The 24,470-nt window shown below is 38.8% G+C and overlaps 1 protein-coding gene across 1 annotated transcript in view; it reads right to left on the bottom strand.

Annotated features, from left to right (window-relative positions):
* PARP4 (poly(ADP-ribose) polymerase family member 4) overlaps positions 1-24,470 on the bottom strand; it is an 85,305-nt gene that overhangs the window by 45,987 nt on the left and 14,848 nt on the right. Inside the window, exons 10-15 of the mRNA XM_016203563.2 lie at positions 21,264-21,424; positions 17,588-17,725; positions 14,589-14,684; positions 6,051-6,234; positions 5,707-5,863; positions 639-763 (exon numbers count right to left, since the gene is read on the bottom strand). Of these exons, the coding sequence (XP_016059049.2) occupies positions 639-763; positions 5,707-5,863; positions 6,051-6,234; positions 14,589-14,684; positions 17,588-17,725; positions 21,264-21,424 (861 nt within the window). The remainder of the gene's footprint in view (positions 1-638; positions 764-5,706; positions 5,864-6,050; positions 6,235-14,588; positions 14,685-17,587; positions 17,726-21,263; positions 21,425-24,470) is intronic.

Genomic DNA, 24,470 nt, shown 5'->3' with positions numbered 1-24,470 from the left:
CTCAGAGTTAAAGATAGTATGTCCTGTGTCCTGATGTGAGCTGCCCCCCCCACAACCCAACTCTCTGATCCAGTCTCCTACCATGCTTCCCCTTTCTACTATGCTCCGGCCAAGTGGAACTCTTTGGTGTCCCTTGACCACATTAGGCTCCCTCCTACCTCAGGACCATTGCATGTGCTGCTTCCGCTGCCTGGAATGAGCAACCCTCAGATGTCCACATGGTTAAGTCCCTCACTTCCTACACATCTGTGCTCACGTGTCACCTTCTCAGTGAGGCTCTTCTTGGCCACTCAACTTCCAAGTTGAAATCCTTCCAACCTGCACAGCTCCCACCCCTTCCTGCATTGGTTTTTGTCTCTAGCACATACCACCATCTAACACGGCATGTATTTTATTTATTGATGGTGTTTGCTGCCTGGTCCCCTAATGCAAGTATGCTCTGTGAAGGCAGAGTTTTCATATTGTTCGTTGCCATATTCCCAGAGCCTAGGAAAGTCCTCAGGATGTGGTAGGTGCTCAATGAATAAACACATTTTAGAAATGTACATGTTTTGTGGAGTTCACGCAACTATAATCCAACTCCCATTTATGAATGACATCCATTTGATTTAAGTATCATAAAGCCATGAAGAGCTCACCTGGGCTACAAAGTCTATTATTTTCCCCTTGATGTGCAGGTCTTCAAGAGGAACTGAATTCCCAGAGGTGTCCTGGAGGCCAGCCTTGATGCTGCTGGAAGGTTCAGCGTCTGGTAACTGGTAATCTATACATTAAAAATACTAATGTTAGCTTGAAAACCATCCTTGAGCTCTCTAGTTTTGTTATCTTGATCTTTAATTCTTCTCCTCCCCTTCATACATGATATTTCAGGAGAAATGGACAAACAGCACTTTATGATTTTCAGTAACCAATTCTGAAGTCAGTGACTCCACATGAAAAGAATGGGGGCAGCATTGTCAACAGACACTCTGCCTTTTATATCTACAGACACTGAAAAGTCATCTTGAAAGCCCAGAGTGATGCTACTACTTGAAACGCATACATTTAAGCATATACACAAGTACATAAAGATCTTAAGAAGATCTGAATAAGAGTAGCTTAAGCTGACTCTAGACATCTGTACTCCCTGGCTTGTACTTTTTTTTTTTTTTAATATATCTTTATTGACTTCAGAGAGAGGAAGGGAGAGGGAGAGAGAGAGATAGAAACATCAATGATAAGAGTCATTGTTCGGCTGCCTCCTGCACACCCCCCATTGGGGATCAAGCCTGCAACCCAGGCATGTGCCTTGACTGGGAATTGAACCGGGATCTCCTGGATCATAGGTTGATGCTCAACCACTGAGTCACACCAGCCAGACCCTGGCTTGTACTTTTGAACTAATCAGTCACAATTATTTATTGTGCTACAAAGGCATGTTGGAGAAATATGAAATTCCCTAGACCATGGGTGGGGAATGGCCAGCCCTCAGGCCTTATATGGCTTGCAAAATCATTTGGTCTGGCCATGCCAAGGCAACTGCAGGCGGGACTTGAAATTCAGTAAATCGAGGGGCTTTTTTCATAGTTAATTTTTAAGTTAATAATTTTGTATGGCCGCAAATGATGTTATAAGTATCCAAATGGCCCTTGGCAGAAAAAAGGTTCCCTACCCCTGCCCTAGACTTTTGATCTGAGGAAGACTAAATCAAACTCCTAATATAGCATGTTGAAAAAATGTTCACATATTATATTAGGTAATACAAAAATGCAGTATGGTTAGAGATATACACTTTTCCCAGACTCATTATTTAATGACCCCCAGAGAAACAATGATAGTATTCTTCTTGAACATACATGAAGTTATACATTTCTTTCTTTTTTAATTCTATCTTTTAAAATTTTTATTCAACTTATTGGGGTGAAATTAGTTAATAAAATTATATAGGTTTCAAGCATACAATTTTATAATACATCATCTGTGTATTATATTGTATGGTCACCACCTAAAGTCAACTCTCATTCCATCATCACTTATCACCCCTTTACCCTTTAAATATAGTACATGGTATCAAAATGCATTTTAAGTGGCTAATTCTGAATCTTTCACAAGCACACTCTACTCTGGTTCTTTTGATTAAATTGTTTCCTACAGTGTATCTTTTCAGTTTCCAAACATAAGACATTTTCTTTAATCTACAATATGCAATAGCTGTTAACTTTTAAAAAGGAGGGAAACCATTATTCACCCTCTATTTTTGCTACCACTTATGCCATCCCTAGTAATCCACCATTCTAACATGAAAAACTCATTCTTTCAGTGTCCTGGCCTACTCTGTTTCATGATCATCTGGTAGAATAATCCTTTCCTATGATCGTCAACAGAGACCCTCAGTCATACCAACAAATCTAGAGAAGAGGCTGTGACCACAATATGTGCTATAATTTAGATAACTGTTTACATTTATGTTCTGCCACTTCCTAGACTCTTAAACTTATACCACATTATATCTTTTTTTTTTTTTTTTAATATATCTTTATTGATTTCAAAGAGAGGAAAGGAGAGGGAGAGATAGAGACAGAAACATCAACGATGAGAGTCATTGATCAAGCCCACAACCTTGGCATATGCCCTGACTGGGAATCGAACCCTGATTGCCTGGATCCTAGGTCGATGCTCAACAGCTGAGTCATGCCTGGCCGGGTACCATATTGTACCTTAAAATTAGTGTTATAATTTTTCCAGGTTACATGAATCTGAATAAACCCTACCTGATGAAGTACGTCCTTTCATCCCTGAGACCATCATAGTGAAAATGGAAAAGCACGTAATAAAATCAACAGATTTCAAACTTCATGCTGTAAATTGTCAATAACAATGTGACCTTTTCAAGAAACCTCAAATAATTGAAAACATTGTATAAACTGGAGATAATTAGACCTTTCCACAAATTTCCTTGCTCCATTGACAGACAACATTCTCATGAATTTTAACTAATTTTAATTTTTAATTCTCTTTGGAATTTAACATCTGATATTGGTTAATCTTCAAAGGTAAGAAAATATAAATTTTCTTATGTCATTCATTGAGAGAAGTTATTTAAACATATCACCTTCATTATATTTGTAATGTTTCTGTCCAGTAGGAATTCTTTGGTGTATCCAGGTCACTGCTTAAGGTCTTGACATATTTGTATGATTTCAATCTTATATGAATTTGGTCTTGATCACAAAGTTGTACATTTTTTATATAGCTGATCACACTCAATACATTTGTAAGTTTTCTCCCAAATAAGAATTCTGTTGTGTTCCATGAGGCTTAAAGTTTGATAAGCCTTGCCATGCATTTGTGTACTTTCTCTCAAAGATGTATATTGTAGTATCAAGTGAGGTGTGAGCCCTGGTTACAGGCTTTACCTCATACATGAGTTTTACATGGTTTCTATCCACAACGGAGTCTCTGACGTTGAGTAAGGCTTTCACATTTGCATAAGTTTTATGTCAATAGTATGTGTAAGGTTTCCTTCTACTTGAATTCTTTGATGATCTCCAAAGCTTGAGCTTTGAATAAAAGCATTGTCACATAAATTAGGTTTATAATGTTTCTACTTAGTATGCATTTTCTGGTGCTCAGTAAGGCTTGCAAATCAGGTAAAAGCCTTGACAGACACACTACATTTCTGAGGTATCTCTCCAGTATGGATTTTCTTATGTTGAGTAAGATTTGACCTCTGTCTAAAGGTTTTACTACACTCACTACATATTTAAGTTTTCTCTCCTATATAGATTATCTTATGACTCCAAAGTTGTGAATGTCTGGAAAAACCATTATCACGCTTCTCATATTTATAAGGTTTTTCTCTTGTATGAGTTCCCTGATGATCCATAAGGCCTTTGTGTTAAATGAAAGCCTTGCCACATTTATGTGGTTTCTCTCCAGTATTTTCTGAGGCCTAGTAAGGTTTACAAATTGGGTAAAGGTTTCTCTCCAGTATGGATTCTCCTATGTCTAGTAAGGATGGAACTAATAGTAAAGGATTTTCTGCACTTATTACATATGTAAGGATTCTCACCAGTATGAATTTGCTCACAAAACCAAAGTTGTGAACATTGGGAAAGAAACCTTACCAAACTCATTACATTTGTAAGGTTTCACTCCAGCATGGATTCTATGGTGAATTGCAAGGCTTGAATGTCCACTACACAATTTATATGGTATCTCTCCAGTGTGGATTTTCTGATGTGTATAAGGTGTGAGCACTGATTAAAATCTTTGCCACTCATTATGTTTGTAAAGTCTCTGTCCAGAATGAACTCTCATGATTCTGACGTTTGAGCTTTTGCTGAAAGTCTTCCCATATCCTTACATTTGTAAGACTTTTCACTAATGTGTGTTCTCCTGTACTGTACAGGTAACAAAAAATATTTTTAAATCTTCCTACATTTATTAGAAATGGTTTTGATAGTGAGAAAAAAATTTTATAGTGAAACTGAGGAACACTTTTGACAGATTTCTCAATGTTACTGCAGTCATAAATTGTCTCCTCACTGAAACAATTACAGTTTGGTGAGGTGTACCTGCAAATGTAATACAACTCTATTTTCCAAACACGTTATTTACTTGTTTCCTGCATCACTGATGTTATTTTTCAGTTTTAACCGATTCCTTGTAAATGGCTTGTCATGCATATAATATTGGTATGTATTATTTCTTACAAAAACACCATGTTTTTGAGGAAAACTAATTCAGGGTTTATTATGGTGATCTTTTAGTACAACTGAAATTTTTGCTATAGATAAAAGGCACCCCTTTGTAATTTCCTGCATCACATTGCCACTCACTCTCAAACTCGTGTATATTTTCCCAGTTTTCCTTGGGGTCAAAATCTTTGGTGCCATGGCTTTTATTTCTTTCCAATATCAATGGATTGTATAATTCTCCTTTATTAATTTCCAATCTGGGTAATAGTTACTTTACTGCAAATCCAACAGGAAGTCTTCCTGTAAAAGAACCATTCCTTCCTCTTCTTGCCTCTTCCTCTGGGATTTTTTGTCAGGTAAGATTATTCTGACTAGGCCAGAAGTCTTACATTTCTGATAAAAAAAAATACTTTGATCACAGTTTAAAATGTTTGTGTTTTTACAATGCTATTAATATTATAGTAGTTTGGGCTTATGATTTCCTAAGAAGCTTTCATCCCTTCATTTATTTGTACTACTAATAGGTAAGCTACACATTACAATTTTGGGGGTGTCTTCACTTATCCCATGCAATCCTCACAGCAGCACTGTGGTGTGGATATTGGTCTCATTCCCCTTAGAAAGAAGCTGACGCCTGAAAACATCATGTGGTTTGTTGCAGATCACCAGCCTAGTGACACTCGAACCCAAGCTTCCTGATTCTAAAACTGAGCCTTCTGTCACACTTTACACTTTACAGCCTCCATTATACTTTTTACACATTGGCATCTTAAATGTTTCAGTGGGTTTTTGTGGCTATCCTGAGGTGGATGAGCTCAACTTTGGTGTGTCAGTGACGTAACATAATTTTGAGATCCCTTAAACTCTCTCAAGCATCCTGGTTTTCATTTTTACAAAATAAAAAAGGAAATGAAATACATCTGAGGTCATAAGTATAATTACTAAACATGAATATAAATCTCATCGAAAATATAATATTGAGTTCTATAAACATTACATGAAACAGCATTCAAGAAAACTGTCTTACCTTCAACCTTTGAAAATTCTGAAACCTCAGGTGTGTGCTCCTGTAATTCAATATTACTACAAGGATGAAAGTCCTTTACTTCATCTCCAGGTATGCAAAATTTAATAATATATTTCATTTTAACCTGACTGGTTTTATATACAACAAATTCATCATCCTAGAGCAAACATAAAGAGGTGGGGGGAAAAACCTTTATTGTCACATGTTTTCATAAAAGCAGAGTTTCATGTTTGCTAATTACTGAATATGAAAATATTGAATTCAATAGATATACAATAATTATTTAAACTTAAGCATATTTAGTAAAAACAGGAGCCTCTCTGACTGTTTCTTGATACAAATACCTCGAAGTCTGTGGTGACAGTGGCTGTTTCAGCAACCCCATGGACACTGTCGTAACCTGGCGGTGCTTCTGTTAAGGAGAAATCTTTCTTGTGTAAGTCCATGCACTTCCCAAGGGCGACATCACAAATGACCATGAGTCTAGTGCCATCTGTCTCTCCTGGGTGTGAGTACTTAATACTTGTACTGCATGTGAGAGGAAGTAAGTACAAGTTTACAGTTTATAGTAACATAGCTGTAGCATTTTATTATATATGTATAGGAGATATTTTTTTTTAAACTATAGGTAGAACATTCCAAATTTTACTGTTATTGAAATATCTCTGAAGATTCACTTAGCATTTTATTATTTATTTATTTATTTAAAAGTTTGATGCAGCCCTGGCCAGTGTTGCTCAGTGGTTAGAGCAACTGCCTGCGCATCAAAGGGTTGCATGTTCAATTCCCAGTCAAGGGCACATACCTGGGTTGCAGGTTTGATCCCCGGGCCCAGTCAGGGAGGGTGCAGGAGGCAACCAATTGATGTGTCTCTCTCACATAGATGTTTCTCTCTCTCTCTCCCTCCCCTTTCTTCTCTCTCTCTCTAAAAGAAAAAAATCAATGGCAAAAATATCCTCAGTTGAAGATTAACAACAACAACAAATTTGATGTAATAGACACATAGCTTGGTAGTGATTAAAGTACTTTGTTCCCAGGGAAAGAAGAATTTTACTGTTCCCCAAGTCCTTATTAGCTACTAAAATATATGCATTTGGGTTTAAAAAACACAAGACTGGTGCAAGAGAAAGAAAAAAACCCACCTTACTAATTAAGAAAAAGTAGATTAATCCTCTGCATTAAAGCTAAGAAAGGACATTAAAAACCAAGTAAGTAAGAACTGATCAGAGGCAAAGACAGGTACTGTATTCTCTCGTGCCTTCTGAACCCAAAAGGAAAAACAAAAATTTCCAGTGACACCCAAAGGAGAGATTTTCTAACTTTTTTTAGGAATCACGAGCTTTAATAAAGCAACTTTTGCCATGCAAAACACTGGCTGGGACACCTTAGGGGACATACCTCTATTTTTTTCAAATATCAAGACCAAAACATAAAAGCATTCCTTAATGACCATTTTTTCTATCCTAAGACTTGCACTTGAAAAAAAATTCTATTTCCCTGACTCCTCTTACATACCTCTCCTTTCTACGGGCTCTTTTCCTGTAACTACAAACATGCTAGCTCCTTCCCATGGAACCTGGGCCTTGATTTTGCGTTCTAGACCCTTTCCCCATCTGCTCCCTCCCTCTCTCCTCCCTTTCTTACCACCTTCCACAGTCAGTGACCATCTCTACTAGCTTGTTTGCTGACCACTTCTCAGTCCACTACAGTTTGGCTCTGTTTATACGTCTTCACCGAAACCACTCCGTCGAAAGTCATGAAGGACTTCAATTTGGTTAAATTCAACTGAATGCCAATTAATTTTTTACAATCAAATTTCTTTCATTTTTTCAATTTTTAAAATTCGACTTAAAAACGGGCAGAGCCCTAGCAGGTGTGGCTTAGTTGGTTGAGCGTCATCCCATGCACAGAGAGTTCACTTTAGATTCCCGGTGAGGGCACATACCTGGGTTTTGGGCTCAATCCCCAGGAGGGGGTGTACAGGAGGCAGCCAATCAATGGTTCTCTCTGATAATTGTTTCTCTCTCTCTGTCCCTCTCCCTTCCTCTCTCTCTCTAAAAATCAATTTAAAAAAACGTATTAAATAAAATGGGCAGAGGACCACAATAGACACTTCTCCAAAGAGGACATATGGCAGTTCCATTTTTAATTTTTTTGAAGAAACTCCACACTGTTTCCCATACTGGCAGCATTAGTCTGCACTCCCACCAACAGTGCATGAGGGTTTCCTTTTCTCCACATCCTCACCAACACTTATGTGTTGATTTATTGATGATGCCCATTCAGTAGGTTGTCTTTTCATTTTGTTGATGGTGTCCTTTACTGTGCAAAAACTTTTCAGTGTGATGTAGTCCCATTTGTTTATTTTCTTTTGTTTCCCTTGCCTGAAGAGATGTATCAGAAAAAATATTACTAAGAGAAATGTCAGAGATTGTACTGCCTGTGTTTTCTTCTAGGATTTTTATGGTTTAGGGTTTTACATTTAGGTCTTTAATCCATTTTGAGTTTATTCTCCTAAATGGCATAAGAAGGTGGTTTAGTTTCATTGTTTTGTATATTATCTGTTCAGTTTTCACAGCTTGCTTACTGACCACTTCTCAAGCCACTGCAGTTTGGCTCTATTCATACTTCACCAAAACCACTCTGTCAAAAGTGACAATGGACTTCAATTTGGTTCAGTTCAACTGAATACCAATTAAATTTTTAAAAAATATTTAAATATCTAAGAATTTTCACTTTGAAATATTGTATACATAAAAGAGCATTTGTAATATAAATGTTAAGTTACAGTAATTATAAGACACCCATATAACTGCCATCTAGTTTAAGAAACTGAATATCGAGGAGGGGAAGACGGCGGCCCTGTGAGAAGCAGCAGAGGCCCCCGCTACCAGCCACAGACTCGATTTACTCCGAAAATCCTACGTAACCAGCTTGGAAAAACCAGAGAAACATACCTGAGTGGACAGAGTGTGAGTGGGGAGCACTGAAGACACATCACGGAGTCCGGTAAGAGGGGGCAGAGCGTAGGGAGGGGGAGTCCCCCTGAAGTCTGTGCTGGGCTCCGAGCCCCAAGACTTGGAGGCTGCAAAGCTCCCTCCCCTCGGGAGTGCGGACGGCATCCAAAAGCGGGGATCCCACACCCGGAGCCACGAGAGGGGAAGGAGTACCCCGCGCACAGGGCAGAGGGACCCAGGGAAGCGGTGAGTCGCGAGGAGAGAACGGCGCCTTCCTAGCAAAACAAAGCCTCTAATGGTGGACGGTGCCTTCCTAGGAAACAAAGCTTCTAGAGGTGGCTGTGACCGGTGTCTAATGCTCAGGGTGCCAACCATACGAAAGGCTGCCCCAAAGTGTGTGGCATCCGAGTGGTAAGGGAGAGGACTGCACTGAGCAGCCACACATGGGGGCCCTCTGCCTCCCTGTGGGGCATTGTGTTGGGCCCCAGAAAACACTGAATCTGCAGGACGCGGAAAAGGGGAGGAGCCTTCCTGCTCTGAGCTCCTGGTGCCGAGAGGCTGGGATCGGTGACCAGCCCTGAGGGTGCCCTCCCGCCCTGAGCTCCCAGTGTTGGGAGGCTGGGATCTGTGATCAGCCATAAGGGGCGCCGTGGTGGCACATGAAGCTGACCCAGCTTTGCTGAGACCAGAGGTGCGGGGAGCTGCGTGGAGCTGACATTGGGTCCCCTCCCGCTGGGTGCCTTGGTGTGCGGGCGGCGGGACCTTGCAGGGTGGACTTTCTGCCTGTGCGTTGCTTTGTGCACTTGTGAGTTTGATCCGGAACTGGCTCCCACCTACCCGGTGTGAACTGTGTGGACAGACCAGCAGAGGCTGGGATTGGGGTCTGCACAGTAGACGGTCTGAGGGGCGGGCCTGGTGTGACCAGCCAACCAGAGCTGAGCAGGGAGGGGCGGAGCCTGCTGGCCTCTCCTGCAGCAGGGAGCACCGCCCCCAACAGGAAAGTGGTGGGTCCACCTCATTGAAGCCCCAGATACACCTACAGGGCACAGTCCTGAGGGGGAAGGGACAGCAGCTCACAGGAAGACATTACAAGAATAAGGCTCTCAGGGACTGCTGTTTGGGAACTGGAGGAAACGCTGAAAACCCTGCTGGGGGCTGGGCAGGCAAAGGGCTCACCAGAATGTTTTTTTTAACCGAGCCCACTGAGCCCAGGCTGCTGAAACTTCCCATACAGAAAAGGCAACAGACTGAAATCAATCTGAAACTGCAGCAGGCCAGAGCCTGGGGAACTAGAATCAGACGACAGGGTAGAGGCTGAGGAGCTCGCTGTGAAGCAGAGACTAACTCCCTCACAGTGAGTGCCTGACAACAAACCTCTAAGGGGAGTGATACCCTGGGCTACACTAGCCACCCTGCATCCTAAAGACTCTACAGAAGACTCTGGAGTAAGACTAGGCAACTACAAGGTTACAAAATAGCTGACAAGAGGAGGTGGTCCACGAAGAGCCTCAGATCAACCATCTACCTAAGGACACCAGAGCCAAACCCAGACGGCTCCTCACGTTGGGTGATACACAAGTATCTCCCAGGACAACTGAAATCAGTATATAAAACAGTGATCCTCAGACAACATAAGCTGCGCAGAAGAGACTCACCTGATTGACTTTTTCTTCTAATTTTTTGTTTTGCTTTGTTTTTGTTTTTTTTTGTTTGTATTTTGTTTGTGTGTTTGCTTGCTTTTTCTCTTTTTTCCTTAGGAAGAAGAGAAAATTTATTTTTTCATTTTTAAATTTTATAATAATTTTTTTAATTAAAAAATTTTTTTTAAAAAACATTCTTAAACTAAATTATTTTCTCTTTTTTGTAAAAGAATTTTGTCTTGCTTAGCTTGTTTTTAGTTTTGTTTTCTTTATTTGCTTTGTTTTGTTTTATCCTTGCTTCTACTATTTCTAGATATTCCTGCTTAATGGCTGGGACTTTATCATTATAACCAAGTCTACTGCTTTTCTCTAGTTTCCACCAAATCTCTTACCAGACCCCCTCCCCTGCCTGGGCTATATCTCTCTCTCCTCTCTATCCACTGGCATAACTTTTTTTCCTTTTTCTTTTTCTTTTCTTTTTCTACTTTTCTTTCATTCTTTTGTTATCCTCCCTTCTGTTTTCCTGTCTTTTTCTTCGATTGTTAGTTTCACTTATTCTCTTCATTGTATTTTTGTTTTCTCATTTTTAACTATTATCCTATTCCTATTCTCTCCCTTAATTTTTTGCTGGCCCTTCTTTCAGTATCTTTTCTCTGCTTCTGTTATCTCCCAGTAGCGTCTCTATTTTTCACATTTTAGTTTATTATTATTTTCTAAATTTTCACCACTGTTAACAACAATATACATCTCTCTCTCTCTAAGCGCTACTTTTCTTTCTCTCTTTTTTTAAAGCTTTTTTTGTGTGTGTGTGTTCTCCCTTCACTCTCCTAGTTCTGTTTTCATGTGAGTTGTTTTCATTGTGACTGTCAAGATATTTTGTAAGATACCTCTTGTATCCTGAAAGTTTAGTTGTGTATTGTCCTGCTTTGCCAGCATCCGTACAACAGTTTACACAACGAGGTTGGGGCTGAGTCACAGTTAGCCAACCCGAGAGGAGGGTCCTCCCAAGGACTGATCAACAACAATCTAGACCCAACCACAACAGGAGAACATAAAGAAACCACAAAAGGGACACCCACATGAGAAACATGCCTAAAGCAAAGAGCTCAGAAGTATGAGGAAAACACACTTCTGGGCTCCTCTGGACCCACAAGACAAAATCCCATCCCACAAGACTGGGAGACAGCAAATATATCTAATATATAGATACAAACACTAAGACCTACCAAAATGGGGAGACAAAGAAACAACCCCCAAATTAAAGAAAAGGAAAAATCGCCAGCAAAAGACGTTGATGAGATGGAATTTAGCAAGTTATCAGAAACAGAGTTCAGAGTATTGATTATGAAGATGTTCAAGCAACTTAAGACACTAGATGATAAGATTGAGGACCTTAGTGAAAACATGAAAAAAGAGATACATACCATAAACAAAACTCAGACAGAGATAAAGAATGCTGTATCTGATATCAAAAATGCACTGGAAGGAATTAAAAGTAGGCTCAGTGAAGCAGAGGATAGAATAAGTGACTTAGAAGACAAGGTAGAAAAAAATCACTCAATCAGAGCAGCAAAAAGAAAAAAACACTTAAAAAGCATGAGGACAGTCTAAGGAGCTTTGGGATAACATGAAGTGAAACAACATTCACATTATAGGAGTGCCAGAGGGGGAGGAAAGAGAGCAAGGGATAGAGAACTTGGTGGAGGAAATAATGATAGAAAATTTCCCTAGGCTGGCGGAGAAAGCCACACAAGTTCAGGGAGCACAGAGGGTTCCAAACAAGAGGGACCCAAAGAGACCCACTCCAAGACACATCGTAATTAAAACAGCAAATCGCAAGGACAAAGAGAAAATATGAAGGGCTGCAAGAGAGAGGCAAGCAGTGAACTACAAGGGAACCCCCATAAGGCTGACAGCTGATTTCTCAACAGAAACTCTTCAGGCCAGAAGGGAGTGGCACGAAGTTCTCAAAGTAATGAAAAGCAAGAAATGTAACCAACATTGCTTTATCCAGCAAGGTTATCATTTAAAATTGAAGGTGAAATAAAGAGCTTCCCAGACAAAAAAAAGGCTAAAGGAGTTCAGTACCACCACACCAGCATTGCAAGAAATGCTAAAAGGACTGCTTTAAGAAAGAGAAGGAATAATGAAAGAAAGGTACATTAGCATAAAGGGGGAAAATGGCATTAAATAAGTTGATATCAATAGTAACCTTAAATGTAAATGGAATGGTCCAATCAAAAGACATAGGGTAGCTGAATGGATAAGAAAACAGGACCCAAATATATGCTGTCTACAAGAGACCCACCTGAGAGCAAAAGACTCATACAGGCTAAAAGTGAAGGGATGGAGTAAAATATTCCATGCAAATGGAAACGAAAAGAAAGCTGGAGTAGCAATTCTTATTTCTGACAAAACAGACTTCAAAATAAAGACCATAATAAGAGACAAAGATGGTCACTACATAATACTAAAGGGATCAATCCAACAGGAGGAAATAACCCTCATAAACATTTATGCACCCAATATAGGAGCATCTAAATATATAAAAAATTTCTTGGGGGACTTCAAAGGGGAGATTGACAGCAACACAATCATAGTGGGGGATTTTAACACCCCACTGTCAGCACTGGACAGATCAAGAGAAAAAATCAACAGGGAAACACAGATCTTAAATAACTCACTAGACCTAATGGATTTAATTGACATTTACAGAACATTTCACCCCAAAGCAGCAGAATACACATTCTTCTCAAGTGCACATGGAACATTCTCAAAAATAGACCACATGTTAGGGCACAAGGCAAGTCTCTACAAATACAAGAAGACTGAAATCATATCAAGCATCTTCTCGGATCACAATGCCATGAAACTAGGAATCAATCACTATAAAAAAACTCAAAAATATTCAAACACATGGAGGCTAAATAGCATGTTATTAAACAATGAATGGGTTTCCAATGAGATCAAGGAAGAAATCAAACACTTCATGGAAAGTAACGAAAATGAACAGACAACAACCCAAAATCTATGTGACACGGCGAAAACAGTCTTGAGAGGAAAATTTCTAGCATTACAGGACTATCTCAAGAAACAAGAAAAAGATCTAATGAACCATCTAACACAACAACTAAAAGAACTAGAACAAGAACAGCAAGAAAAGCCCCAAGGAATTAGAAGGAAGGAAATAATAAAGATCAGAGCAGAAATTAATGACATAGAGACTAAAAAAACAATACAAAAAAAATCAATGAAACCAAGAGCTGGTTCTTTGAAAAGATAAATAAGATTGATGCACCTTTAGCCAGGCTCACTAAGAAACAAAGAGAGAGGGCCCAAATAAAGCAGAAATGAAAGAGGCAATATAACAACTGACCCAACAGAAATACAAAAGATTGTAAGAAAATATTATGAGAAACTATATGCTAACAAATTGGACAACATGGGGGAAAAGGACAAATTCCTAGAAGCATACAACCTTCCAAAGCTGAATCAAGAAGAGGCAGAAAACCTGAATAGGCCGATAATAACTAATGAAATTGAAGCAGTAATCAAAAAACTCCCAGCAAACAAAAGTCTGGACCAGATGGATTTACAGGCGAGTTTTACCAAACATTCAAAGAAGAATTAACACCTATTCAATTCAAACTATTCCAGAAAATTCAAGAGGAGGGAAAACTCCCAAACTCTTTTTATGAGGCCAGCATCATCCTAATCCCATAGTGGTTGTACCAGTTTACATTCCCACCAGCAGTGAACGGGGGCTCTCTTTTCTCCACAACCTCTCCAATGCTTGTTATTACTTGTTTTGCTGATAATAGCCATTTTAACAGGTGGGAGGTGTTATCTCATTGTAGTTTTGATTTGCATTTCTCTAAGAGCTAGTGAAGTTGAGCATCTTTTCATATACTTGTTGACCATCTGTATGTCTTCTTGGGAGAAGTGTCTGTTCAGGTCCTCTGCCCAATTTTTAATTGGACTGTTTTGTATTTTGGTTTTTTTGGTGTTGAGTTGTATGTGTTCTTCACATATATTGTTTATTAACCCCATGTCAGAACTGTTGTCTGCAAATGTCTTTTCCCATTCGACTGGTTGCTTTTTATTCTGTTGGCAGTTTTTCTTGCTGTTCAGAAACTTTTTAGTTTGATAAATAAATGAATTAACTGTTCCTTCGGTGAGAAATCCCTCACCAGGGAAAGACAGAGGAAAACATATAGGAAGCATTCAGCAATGATTCCTTGGTAATGGGTATGAGTAACATGATTAAGGATACAATAATACTAACCTGAGTGAATCACTGAAATATATTCCACTCCCGAGATTTCCAATATCTGTTCTTTTCACACCACGATCTTCAACTACTTTGGGCAAAAGCAACCCCCTAAAAAGAAAAGGACATAATGTTTACTAGAAAAAAGGAACTTTTTCTTATAGCCTCATAATTCTAGCAGATACAGGTGCTATTTAAAGGGTATTATGCTAATTAATCCAGACACAGAAATACTGCATGACCTCCTTATATGTGGAATCTTAAAAAATTGAATTCAGCCCGGCCGGGTGTGGCTCAGCAGTTGAGAGTCGACCTAGGATCCAGGCGATCGGGGTTCGATTCCCAGGCAGGGCACATGCCCGGGTTGCAGGTTCGATCAGTGACTCTCTCATCATTGATGTTTCTATCTCTCTCTCTCCCTCTCCTTTCCTCTCTCTGAAATCAATAAAGATACATTTAAAAAAAAAAAAAATTGAATTCATAGAACCAAAAGAATAGAATGGTCGTTTCCAGGGGCTGGGAGAAATGGGGAGATGTTGGCCAAAGGGTACAAACTACTCTGGCTGGTGTTGCTCAATGGTTAGAGTGTTGGCCCTCACACTAAAGGGTCATGGGTTCAATTCCCAGTCAAGAGTAGGTACCTGGGTTGCAGGTTCGATCCCCAGCCACGGTGGGGGCACGTGCAGGAGGCATTCAATTAATATGTTTCTCTCACATCAGTTTCTCTCTCTCTTTCTCTCTCTCTCATTCCTCCCTCCCTTCTACTCTCTTTAAAAAAAACAAAAACAATGCAAAGGGTACTAACTTTTAGTTATAAGATGAATAAATTCTATAGCTGTAATGTACAGCATGGTATTATAATTATTAATACTGTACTGTAGTCTTGAGTTGGCTAAAAGGGTACATCTTGTGTTCTCACCACAAGAAACACAAAAGGTAAGATATGGAAGTGTTAATTGATTTGTGGTAATCATTTTACAAATACCTATATTAAATCATTTTACATAATACCTATATTAAATCATTATGATGTATACCTTTAAAAAAATCATGTTCTACAACCTAAATGCATACAGTCAATCATATCTCAACAAAGTTGGGTAAAAATAAATACACCAGCCTGACTGGGCATGGCTCAGCGGTTGAGCGTTGACCCGGGATCCAGGCGATTGGGGTTCGATTCCCGGTCAGGGCACATGCCCGGTTGTGAGCTTGATCAATGACTCTCTCATCATTGATGTTTCTGTCTCTCTCCCTCTCCTTTCCTTTCTCTGGAATCAATAAAGATATATTTAAAATAAAGAAAGAAATACACCAATTAAAAGACAACAAATAAATAACATGAAATGAAAAGAAAAAAAAGCATTTTCAAAGTAACCCCACTGAAGGAGTCCCAGGGGCCATATAAATGACCCAGGCTATGGCTTGTTTCTCATCACTGCGTTGCTGGCCATTTCTCCTGTCCCCAGGCTCAGCATCCTTCATGCCCAAGCCCCCCAGTGCTCAGCCAGACAATGTTTAAGCCCAACATGGACTGCGTTACTCCCCTGTTAAAGGTCACATGCAGTTACTACTGGACTTGTGGCATTCAGATTGTTCATGTTTATCTCTGGGAAGGTGGAAAAAGGAGATATCTGCCTTGTATTATACAAATACCTACTATTTGAGTTTTGTATTATGAGGGATTAATTTTGTAAAATGGTTTTGGGTTTTATTCTTCCCAGGAAAGGCCATTCCCACTCAAAGATTATTATTTTTTATATTCTCTCATTTTTCATCTAATATCTTTACAGTTTTATTTGTAATATTTAAATCTTTACTCCATGTGGAGTTTATTTAAGTGTGAGAAATGAGGTAAGGATCCAACTTTCCATTTTTTTCCAGGATGGTATCTATTTCTCCCAAAATATAATATTGAAAAAATTATGTTTCTTCCACAGAAATAAAAGCTACTTTTATCATATACTAAATACTCTCCTTTTGTGTTTATTTGTGGACTCTTTAATCTGTTCATTCATCTATTTATACACCACCTCACTGTTTTAATTCATGTAGCTTTATAATGTATTTTTAATGTGTAGACTGGTTAATCCTCCCTCATTACTCTTCTTTTCAGAATTATCCTGGTAATGTCGAATTTTTAGAAAAATGTGTGCTGTAGAATCAGCTTTTTATTTCTTTTAAGAAAATCTTGTTAGCACTTTTGCTGTGATATCACTAAATTTACAGGTTAGTTCAAGGAAAATTGCCATCTTCCTGATTAGTGCAATAGTCTTCTGGATCCCTCAACAGCTGTGGAAATTTTCCTGATGGACCTTGTATGTTTCTTTTTGAGTTCTTATTAGGTATTTAATTAAGGATGCAGATCAGATTCAATTATATTTTCCCCTGCTTCCTCTGACTTCCATTTCAGCCTTAATATTAAGTAGTTATTCAAAGCAAACAAAACTATAGTGATGTATTAAATAGTATCTGGACACTCTAATTAGACCTTTCTCTTTAAGTTGTGGACTATCCCTAGATTAGACACACATGGAAGACTCATAAAATAGACAGTCACCTTTCTTTTCATTTTTTATTGATTTTTAGAGACATAAAGAGAGGAAGGGGGGCAGGTAGAGAAAGACATGGGTTTGTTGTTCTGCTTATTCATGCATTTATTGGTTGATTCTTGTATGTGCCCTGATGGGGATCAAACCCACAACTTTGGAGTATTGGGATAATGCTCTAACCAACTGAGCTACCAGGCCAGGGCTGAAAATCATCTTTCTTCATATGATACTGTCTCAAGAAGCAATTCATATCCATAGACTAGACTTAAAATATATATAATAATAAACATATTTAAATTAGATACTTATAACTTAATGTGTTCAATTTCCCCTAGAATGCAGTGATCTGGCTGATTTTAACTGAAAAACCCATGTCATATACTTAAAAAAAAAATTGGAAAAAAAAGTAGGACACTTGTGTGAAGCTGAAAAACTTGGCAAGTGAAGATGACACACTCTTACCGGGACAGGATTCCCACAAAGCTTCGCACAGGTGAGCCGTGCAACAAGGGTTTCACATTGCCAAGCTGGCTCAAAAACTCTGTGGTTTCTTTCACTCTGCCAACTCTAAATATCTGCAGGATATCCACCGGACTTGTACTGTAAGAATTAGAAGAAAAACTTTGAGGTTATGTAATTGAAAACAAAGTGAAAAATCATTATTATCAGCAAAAACCACAAAACAGCCCAAATGTCTGATGCAATCAATCAGAACACATTTTATCTTCGACATATTATGCAGCCATTACAGCCATTAAAAAATCACACTAAAAAAATAAATAAAGCTATGAAGTAAATTTTATAGTAAAATATAAATTTTAAAAGTAGATTACAAAACTCTATGCATAGTATGAGTCAAAATTTTATCATATACATACTATATAGAACATACAGATTGAATGAACTCATTCATTCATTCATGCATTTAATGATTAGACTCTGTGCCAAGTATTCTGCCAGGCACTGGAAGTAAGATAACATGGTCTCTGGGGCTTCACTGAGCTTATATTCTAATGAGAGAGAGAAAAAATCAACAAGTTAACAAATGCCTGATTTTATGTGCTACTAAAGAAAACAACCAGGTTCAGAGAAAGGTGGTCAAGAAAGGCCTCTGTTTGGAGGTGACATGTATTGGAACATGGTGTAATATGGTACATATTTTTAAGATCTAACTGCTCATTATGGGAAAACATATTGGATAGGGCAGGAGTGGCAAGAACATCAGAGGAAGGGTAGTATAAATGAGACAACAGTGGTCTGCACTAAAAATGGCAGCATTGTAAAAGGAAGCCAGTGGAGGCAGAATAGACAGAACGTGGTGATCTAGGAATGAGGGAGAGAGAATCATTAATGGCTCAGGGTGGGTGGCTAAAACGGAGAAGCACAGGAAAAGACTAGTGGTACTACTGAGGGAAAGAACTGTAGGTGCCAAGGGGTTATGAGAGCTTACTGAGCACGTCTTCCCAGCTCCATGCTCAGTAGTGTCATATCGGTAGCTTGACATGAGGCTACAGTAGGAGTATTTACACCACAGAAATCAGCAAACATTATAAATCAAGATTTTTATTCAGAGAGCTGGCCTACCAGCATCCACTGGCTGGAGAGAAGATTCAATAATTCAATTTGGAATATGTTCTACACCAAAGTATAAACAGTGGTTATATAATCTCTTGGTTATCTCTGGGTGGGAAGATTTGGGGTGATCTTTATGTTTTGTTGTTGTTAATCCTCATCTGAGGATATTTTTTCCATTGATTTTTAGAGAGTGGAAGGGAGGGAGGGGGAGAGAGAGAGAGAAACATCAATGTGAGAGAGACACATCAACTGGTTGTCACATGCTCCAACTGGCCAGGAATGAGCCTGCAAACCCTGACCAGAAATCGAACCCATGACCTTTAGGTATGCAGGCCGACGCTCTACTACTGAGCCACACCAGCCAGGGCTCTTCATATTTTTATATAGTTTCTAAACTTTCAGCAAAGAATATAAATTTTAGAAAAACAGAAATATATTAAAGAAATCATTTTTAGTGAAATGAAATGGAGAAAATCTAATTTTTCCCAGCAGCTGAATCTCTCCCTAGGAAGAGGCCCACCTTTGTTGAATGAATACTTGGGAGAGGGAGGGTAAGATCTCCAAGGCCTTGCTTGACTTACATTAGATAGTTGAATTCCACCCCCACCTCAGGTCTTAAGGATGTACCTCTTCCTTCCCTTTGACTCCCTGGGGAAAGCCAATCACTCTCCTTCTGATTCTACCTTCACTGTCACCAGTCTCTTCATTAGTATTAGATTGCAGCAGATACCAAGGGGAGGGTCAAAAGTCAAACCAAAAGAAATCAAAATAATTTGATTATATATAAAACAAAATCTGGGAAAGATCTATATAGATTTTTTCAATTGATGTAAAATTCATAGAACATAGAATTAACTATTTTGACATGTACAGTTCAGTGGTATTTGGTACATTCAAAATGTTGTGCAATCACCACTCTGTCTAGTTCCTAAACATTTCATGACCCCAAAAGCCACATACCCATTTAGCAGTCTCCATTCCTCCTTCCCTGGGATTAGGCAATTTGACCTTTGTCTCCATGGATTTGATTTATCTAGTCTAGACATTTCATATAAATGGAATCATACAACATGTGGTCTTTTCTGATTGGCTTCTTTCACTCAGCATGATGTTTTCAACCTGCATCTGTGTTGCAGCATGTGCAAGTGATTCATTCCTTTTTATGGCTGAATAATATTCTATCATATGTATATACCATATTTTTGGAAATTGTGGTTGTTTCCACCTTTAGGATTTTGAATAGTGCTGCTATAAACATTCATGTACAAGTATCTGTTTGAGTACTTGTTTTCAGTTCTTTTGTATCTATAACTAGGAGTGAACTTGCTGAGGCATACAATCATTTTGTGTTTAATTTTTTGAGGAATCGCCAAATTGCAGCTGCATCATTTTACATTCCACAAGCAATGTATGAGGATTCTTATTTTTCCACATCTTCATCAACACTTATAATTTTCCACTTTTTAAAATATAACCATCTTAGTGGGTGGGAAGTGGCACTGGGAATGGAATTTGAGGATGACCACCCAAGGAAGACACAACATATTTTGAGATAGGCCTGAATCCATTCACAAGGAGGCATGGCTAGATCTGGTTCTAGTGGAGTGCTAGAAAACCAACTCCTAACAACAACAAAACCTACACATGACACTGATTTGTAGCATTTGCTGATTTCCATGGTGTAAATTCTCCCACTAGAGCTGATTTCAAGTTACTAATGGCTTAATAATCAGTTAACAAAATTTCTAAAAATTTAACCCCTGGCCTCTGCAAGCTGGTATGAGCAGTTGCCATTCATTGGCTCTAAGGCATGTGTGAGGCTGATGCAGATCTACCTAGATATTATCTGAAATCCAAGATTCTAGCAATGCCCAAAAGAGAGACTTCAGGCAGCTGCTATAGGTTGAATGACCAAGCCAATGAAAGTCGTTCCCACCTTTGAGAATAATCAATAAAAGTAGTTTCTGAACCTTTAAAGCCAAGTCCAGGCTCTTAGCCAAGATGATTCTACAGAGGCACTAACACCACTGAGGACTTGTCTGAGCAGTTGATCATCTGTGTTTGTTACTGCTGTCGCCCCAGGTTACAGAATGTACACCAGCACAAGAAACAGGAAAGTGCAGTCAACGAGGCAGCAGGTGTCAGTTACATTGAGGGGCGCCATAGCTCTTGACAAGTTTTCCAGGTGTTTATGCCAGAGTGGTCATTTTAGAAACTGCCACACATATATTTTTGTATTTTAAAATCTTAATTTAAGTGCATTTTCTTATGTAACATCCTTCAAACACAAATTTAAATACCCTTTGATTTAAATTTTTTAAATTTAATTCTCATCAAGATTCAGTAACGTTGAAATCTGAGTAGAATAGTAGGGAGTGTTTTCAAGCACAGCACACTGCCTCATGCCCTATTATAAACACAGAAAAAAGTAACTGGTCATCGCAACACAGTTATCTTGTCACTGAGAATTTATGTATCTAGGTAATTGTCGCATTTGGCTCTGTATCCAAATCTGAAATAGCATTACAGAAAAACAGATCCAAATGCATTTCCTTATGCTTACCTGCAATTATTCTGCAATATCTCTTCCCTAAGCCTTAGAAATTCCTCCGAGTTCTGTTCCACATGTTCAATCTTGCATCTCAAAGCTCGGTATTTGGCAAGAAATGGTGGGTTGGGTCTGGACAGATTAGTTTCACAGACATTAACCATGTCTCTTATTAGCTGTGGATGGAAATTATACACAGGTGTTAGAATTACCACATATGCAAATATTTATGTCACGTTACACTTTCTCAAAAAGATTGGAAAAATAAACTTTATTCTCCAAGCTTTTTTTTTTTTTTTTGGTTAATCCTCACCTGAGGATATTTTTTCTAGAGCGAGTTGAAGGGAAGGAAAGAGGGGGAGAGAGGGAGACGGAAAAATATTGATGTAAGAGAGACACATCAATTGCTTGCCTCCCACACACGCCCCAACTGGGGCCAGGGATTGAACCTGCACCCTCTTGACTAGGAATTGAACCCTCTACCCTTTGGTGCTCAGGCTGACACTCTAACCCCTGAGCAACACCAACCAGGGCTATTCTCCAAAGCTCTTGATTAATATCTGTCTATACTGTAAGTGGCATATTAAAGGTAATACAGTCACCTCAGTGACAGCAAAATACATGATGATAATAATAATAGTGTACATAAGGATAATACTTCACTGTTCATAGTGTTTTCAGGTATATTATTCCTCTAACCTACACTACAACACTGGACTTATTATTATTAGATCTTTCTGCCCTCATTGTATAGCTGAAGAAAGTGAGGCTCTGAGTAAACTAATTGCTCAAGATCCCACAGCAAGGAAGGGATAGACACAAAACAGGAACTCAGATCCACAAATAGCAAGGTCAATTCTGCTTAACAAAAATTCATTAAGCATGTTCTGTATGGCAGGCATTGTGTAAGATTTGAAAGACTAAAAAATATATAAGGCATGGGTCCCTTCCCCAAGCAAGAACCCAAGAAGATTCATATACTCATAGGTCATGGAGCTTGGAGGAGGGAACACAGTTTCTGGATAATCTGAATTAGGTTTAAAAGACGAATGTGTTGCTTTTAGCATCTTTTGAGGCTAAAGGGGTACTGAAGGAGAGCACTAGGCATTCTCCTGCCACACGTCTTTATGCCACATGGGGAGGGGTTTTCTAACTATAATTCAAATCCACCAGGCATAAAATAAGGGATTAGGAAGTACAAATTGCTAGTTATATAATAGTCACAGGAATGTAAAGTATAGCACAGGGAATATAGTCAATAATAGTATAGTAACTATGTATGGTGCCAGGTGGATACTAGACTTATCAGGATGATCATTTATTAAGTTATATAAGTCTAATCACTACGTTGTACACCTGAAACTAATATAATTTTATGTCAATGGTAATTAAAAAATAAATTTTAAAAAAATTGATGCATTTTTCTAAATAAAAGTAAAAAACTTTCTATATGGTGCAAGAGAACAAGTTAACCACCACCAACAAATTCACTATAACCAAAGTAAAATAACCAAAGAACTGCGGAAAATATTTGCAACTCACATCACAAACGAAGCTCTCCAACTTATAAAGAGGACCTGAAAATCATGATGAAAATTACCAAGACCCCCTCAAAAAAGAAGCAAAGGCCATGAGTAGACAGTTCACAGAAAAAGAAACACAAAGGTCCCTTAACCATTTGAAAAGGTAATCAGGCTCACCACATGGAGGGGCCACATCTTATCCATAGATATACAAATACACTATTGGTATGAATATAGGAAACAGAAACTCATGCTTTGGTAGTAGGAGGGCAGAACAGTATCACCCCTGTGAGCGAATCATCAAAGTTTATCACAGTTACATCCTTTAAGCCAGAACTTTGACCACCGGGGCTGTATCCCAGAGATACCCCTGTGCAAGCAGGAGGAGGCAAACATACAAGGTTATTCACTGTGGCACTGTTTGTGATAGTGAAGTTCAGAAACAATCAAAATGTGTGGAGATGGGGATACCCACTTATGTGGCACACCCCACAGTGGAATACCATGAGGATAATCTCCACGTACAGGGTATAGTAAATGAAGGAAGGAAGTGCAGAACAGCAAAGATAGTACACAACTTTTTATATAAAAATAGACGGGGAAATAATATTATTCATTGTTATTAAATATTATTCTACCCCCTATTTTTACATAAAGTAATATGCTATGTTCTTATTCATATTGGTTTGCATAAAGAAACTAGTAAAAATGGTTATCTATCAGGGTAGGGAGTGGGAATGGGTCAGAGGGGACAGAGTAGAATACAAATTGTTCTGAGTATCCTTTTTTAGTATAATTTTGACTTTTAAATTATGCAGATATATTATCTATTGAAAATATAGAATTTAAATTAAAAAGTATCTGGATGGGCAGCATACATACCCTCTCAGCAGCAAAACCAATGACTAAGGTTCTTCATGCTGGAGGTGAGACAGATCATGGCATTTACATCTGGAAGGGCCCAGTATCGTCTCATTTACTGGTTCATCTCATTTGTTGATTCTTCACTTATTTTGGATTACAAATAAGGTAATCTTATCCTCTGAGGACCCGTTCAAAGCTATACTTTCCCCTAAAGATGCAAAATTTCACATCTACAAACTCCTCTGAAATCTAGGTGCCTCTCCGACCTTGCCCAGTGCCTTCATGCATGAATGAGGCAACTGAGAGCCAGAGAATGAGCTGGGTCTCATCCAAGGTGGGTGGACACTGTGGCTGGCTTCCTGCCTTCCTCTTTGCTAACTGAGCCCTGCTCTTCCCCCCACAGTTCAAGGGGGAGTAACCATTTCCAAGCAGTCACAGTAACTCCTTCAGTCTCCTAGCCAGTGACTGCCTTAGGAACATACATAACTCAACTCTGACCAAAGAAATAAAAGTCTAAGAGACACCAAAAAATATATTCTGGGTGGGATGCTATGAACTACTGTAGCTGTAAGTTGATGGCAAGGGGAGCCAGGCTCTTTACAGGTAGGTCAGAGATGTAACCTTGAAATGAACTGGATGGAGCAGCAGCCACCCTGTATCTGGACTTCTTGTTATAAGGAATGATAAATGTCTTCATTGTTCAAGTCAGTTTGCAACTTTCTGTTTATTTGCAGAAAGAATTCTAACTCATCTTCTGATATGGGAAATTATTTTATAAGGTAGCAATTCTAAACATATCTGCAATTGTACCACTATTCCAGTACATTCCAGTTTA

This window comes from Miniopterus natalensis, chromosome 2 (genome assembly GCF_054644295.1).
Source record: "Miniopterus natalensis isolate mMinNat1 chromosome 2, mMinNat1.hap1, whole genome shotgun sequence".
Taxonomy (NCBI): Eukaryota; Metazoa; Chordata; class Mammalia; order Chiroptera; family Miniopteridae; genus Miniopterus; species Miniopterus natalensis.
The sequence above is the reverse complement of the archived record's forward strand: the minus strand, read 5'-3'. Positions and strand labels throughout refer to the sequence as shown.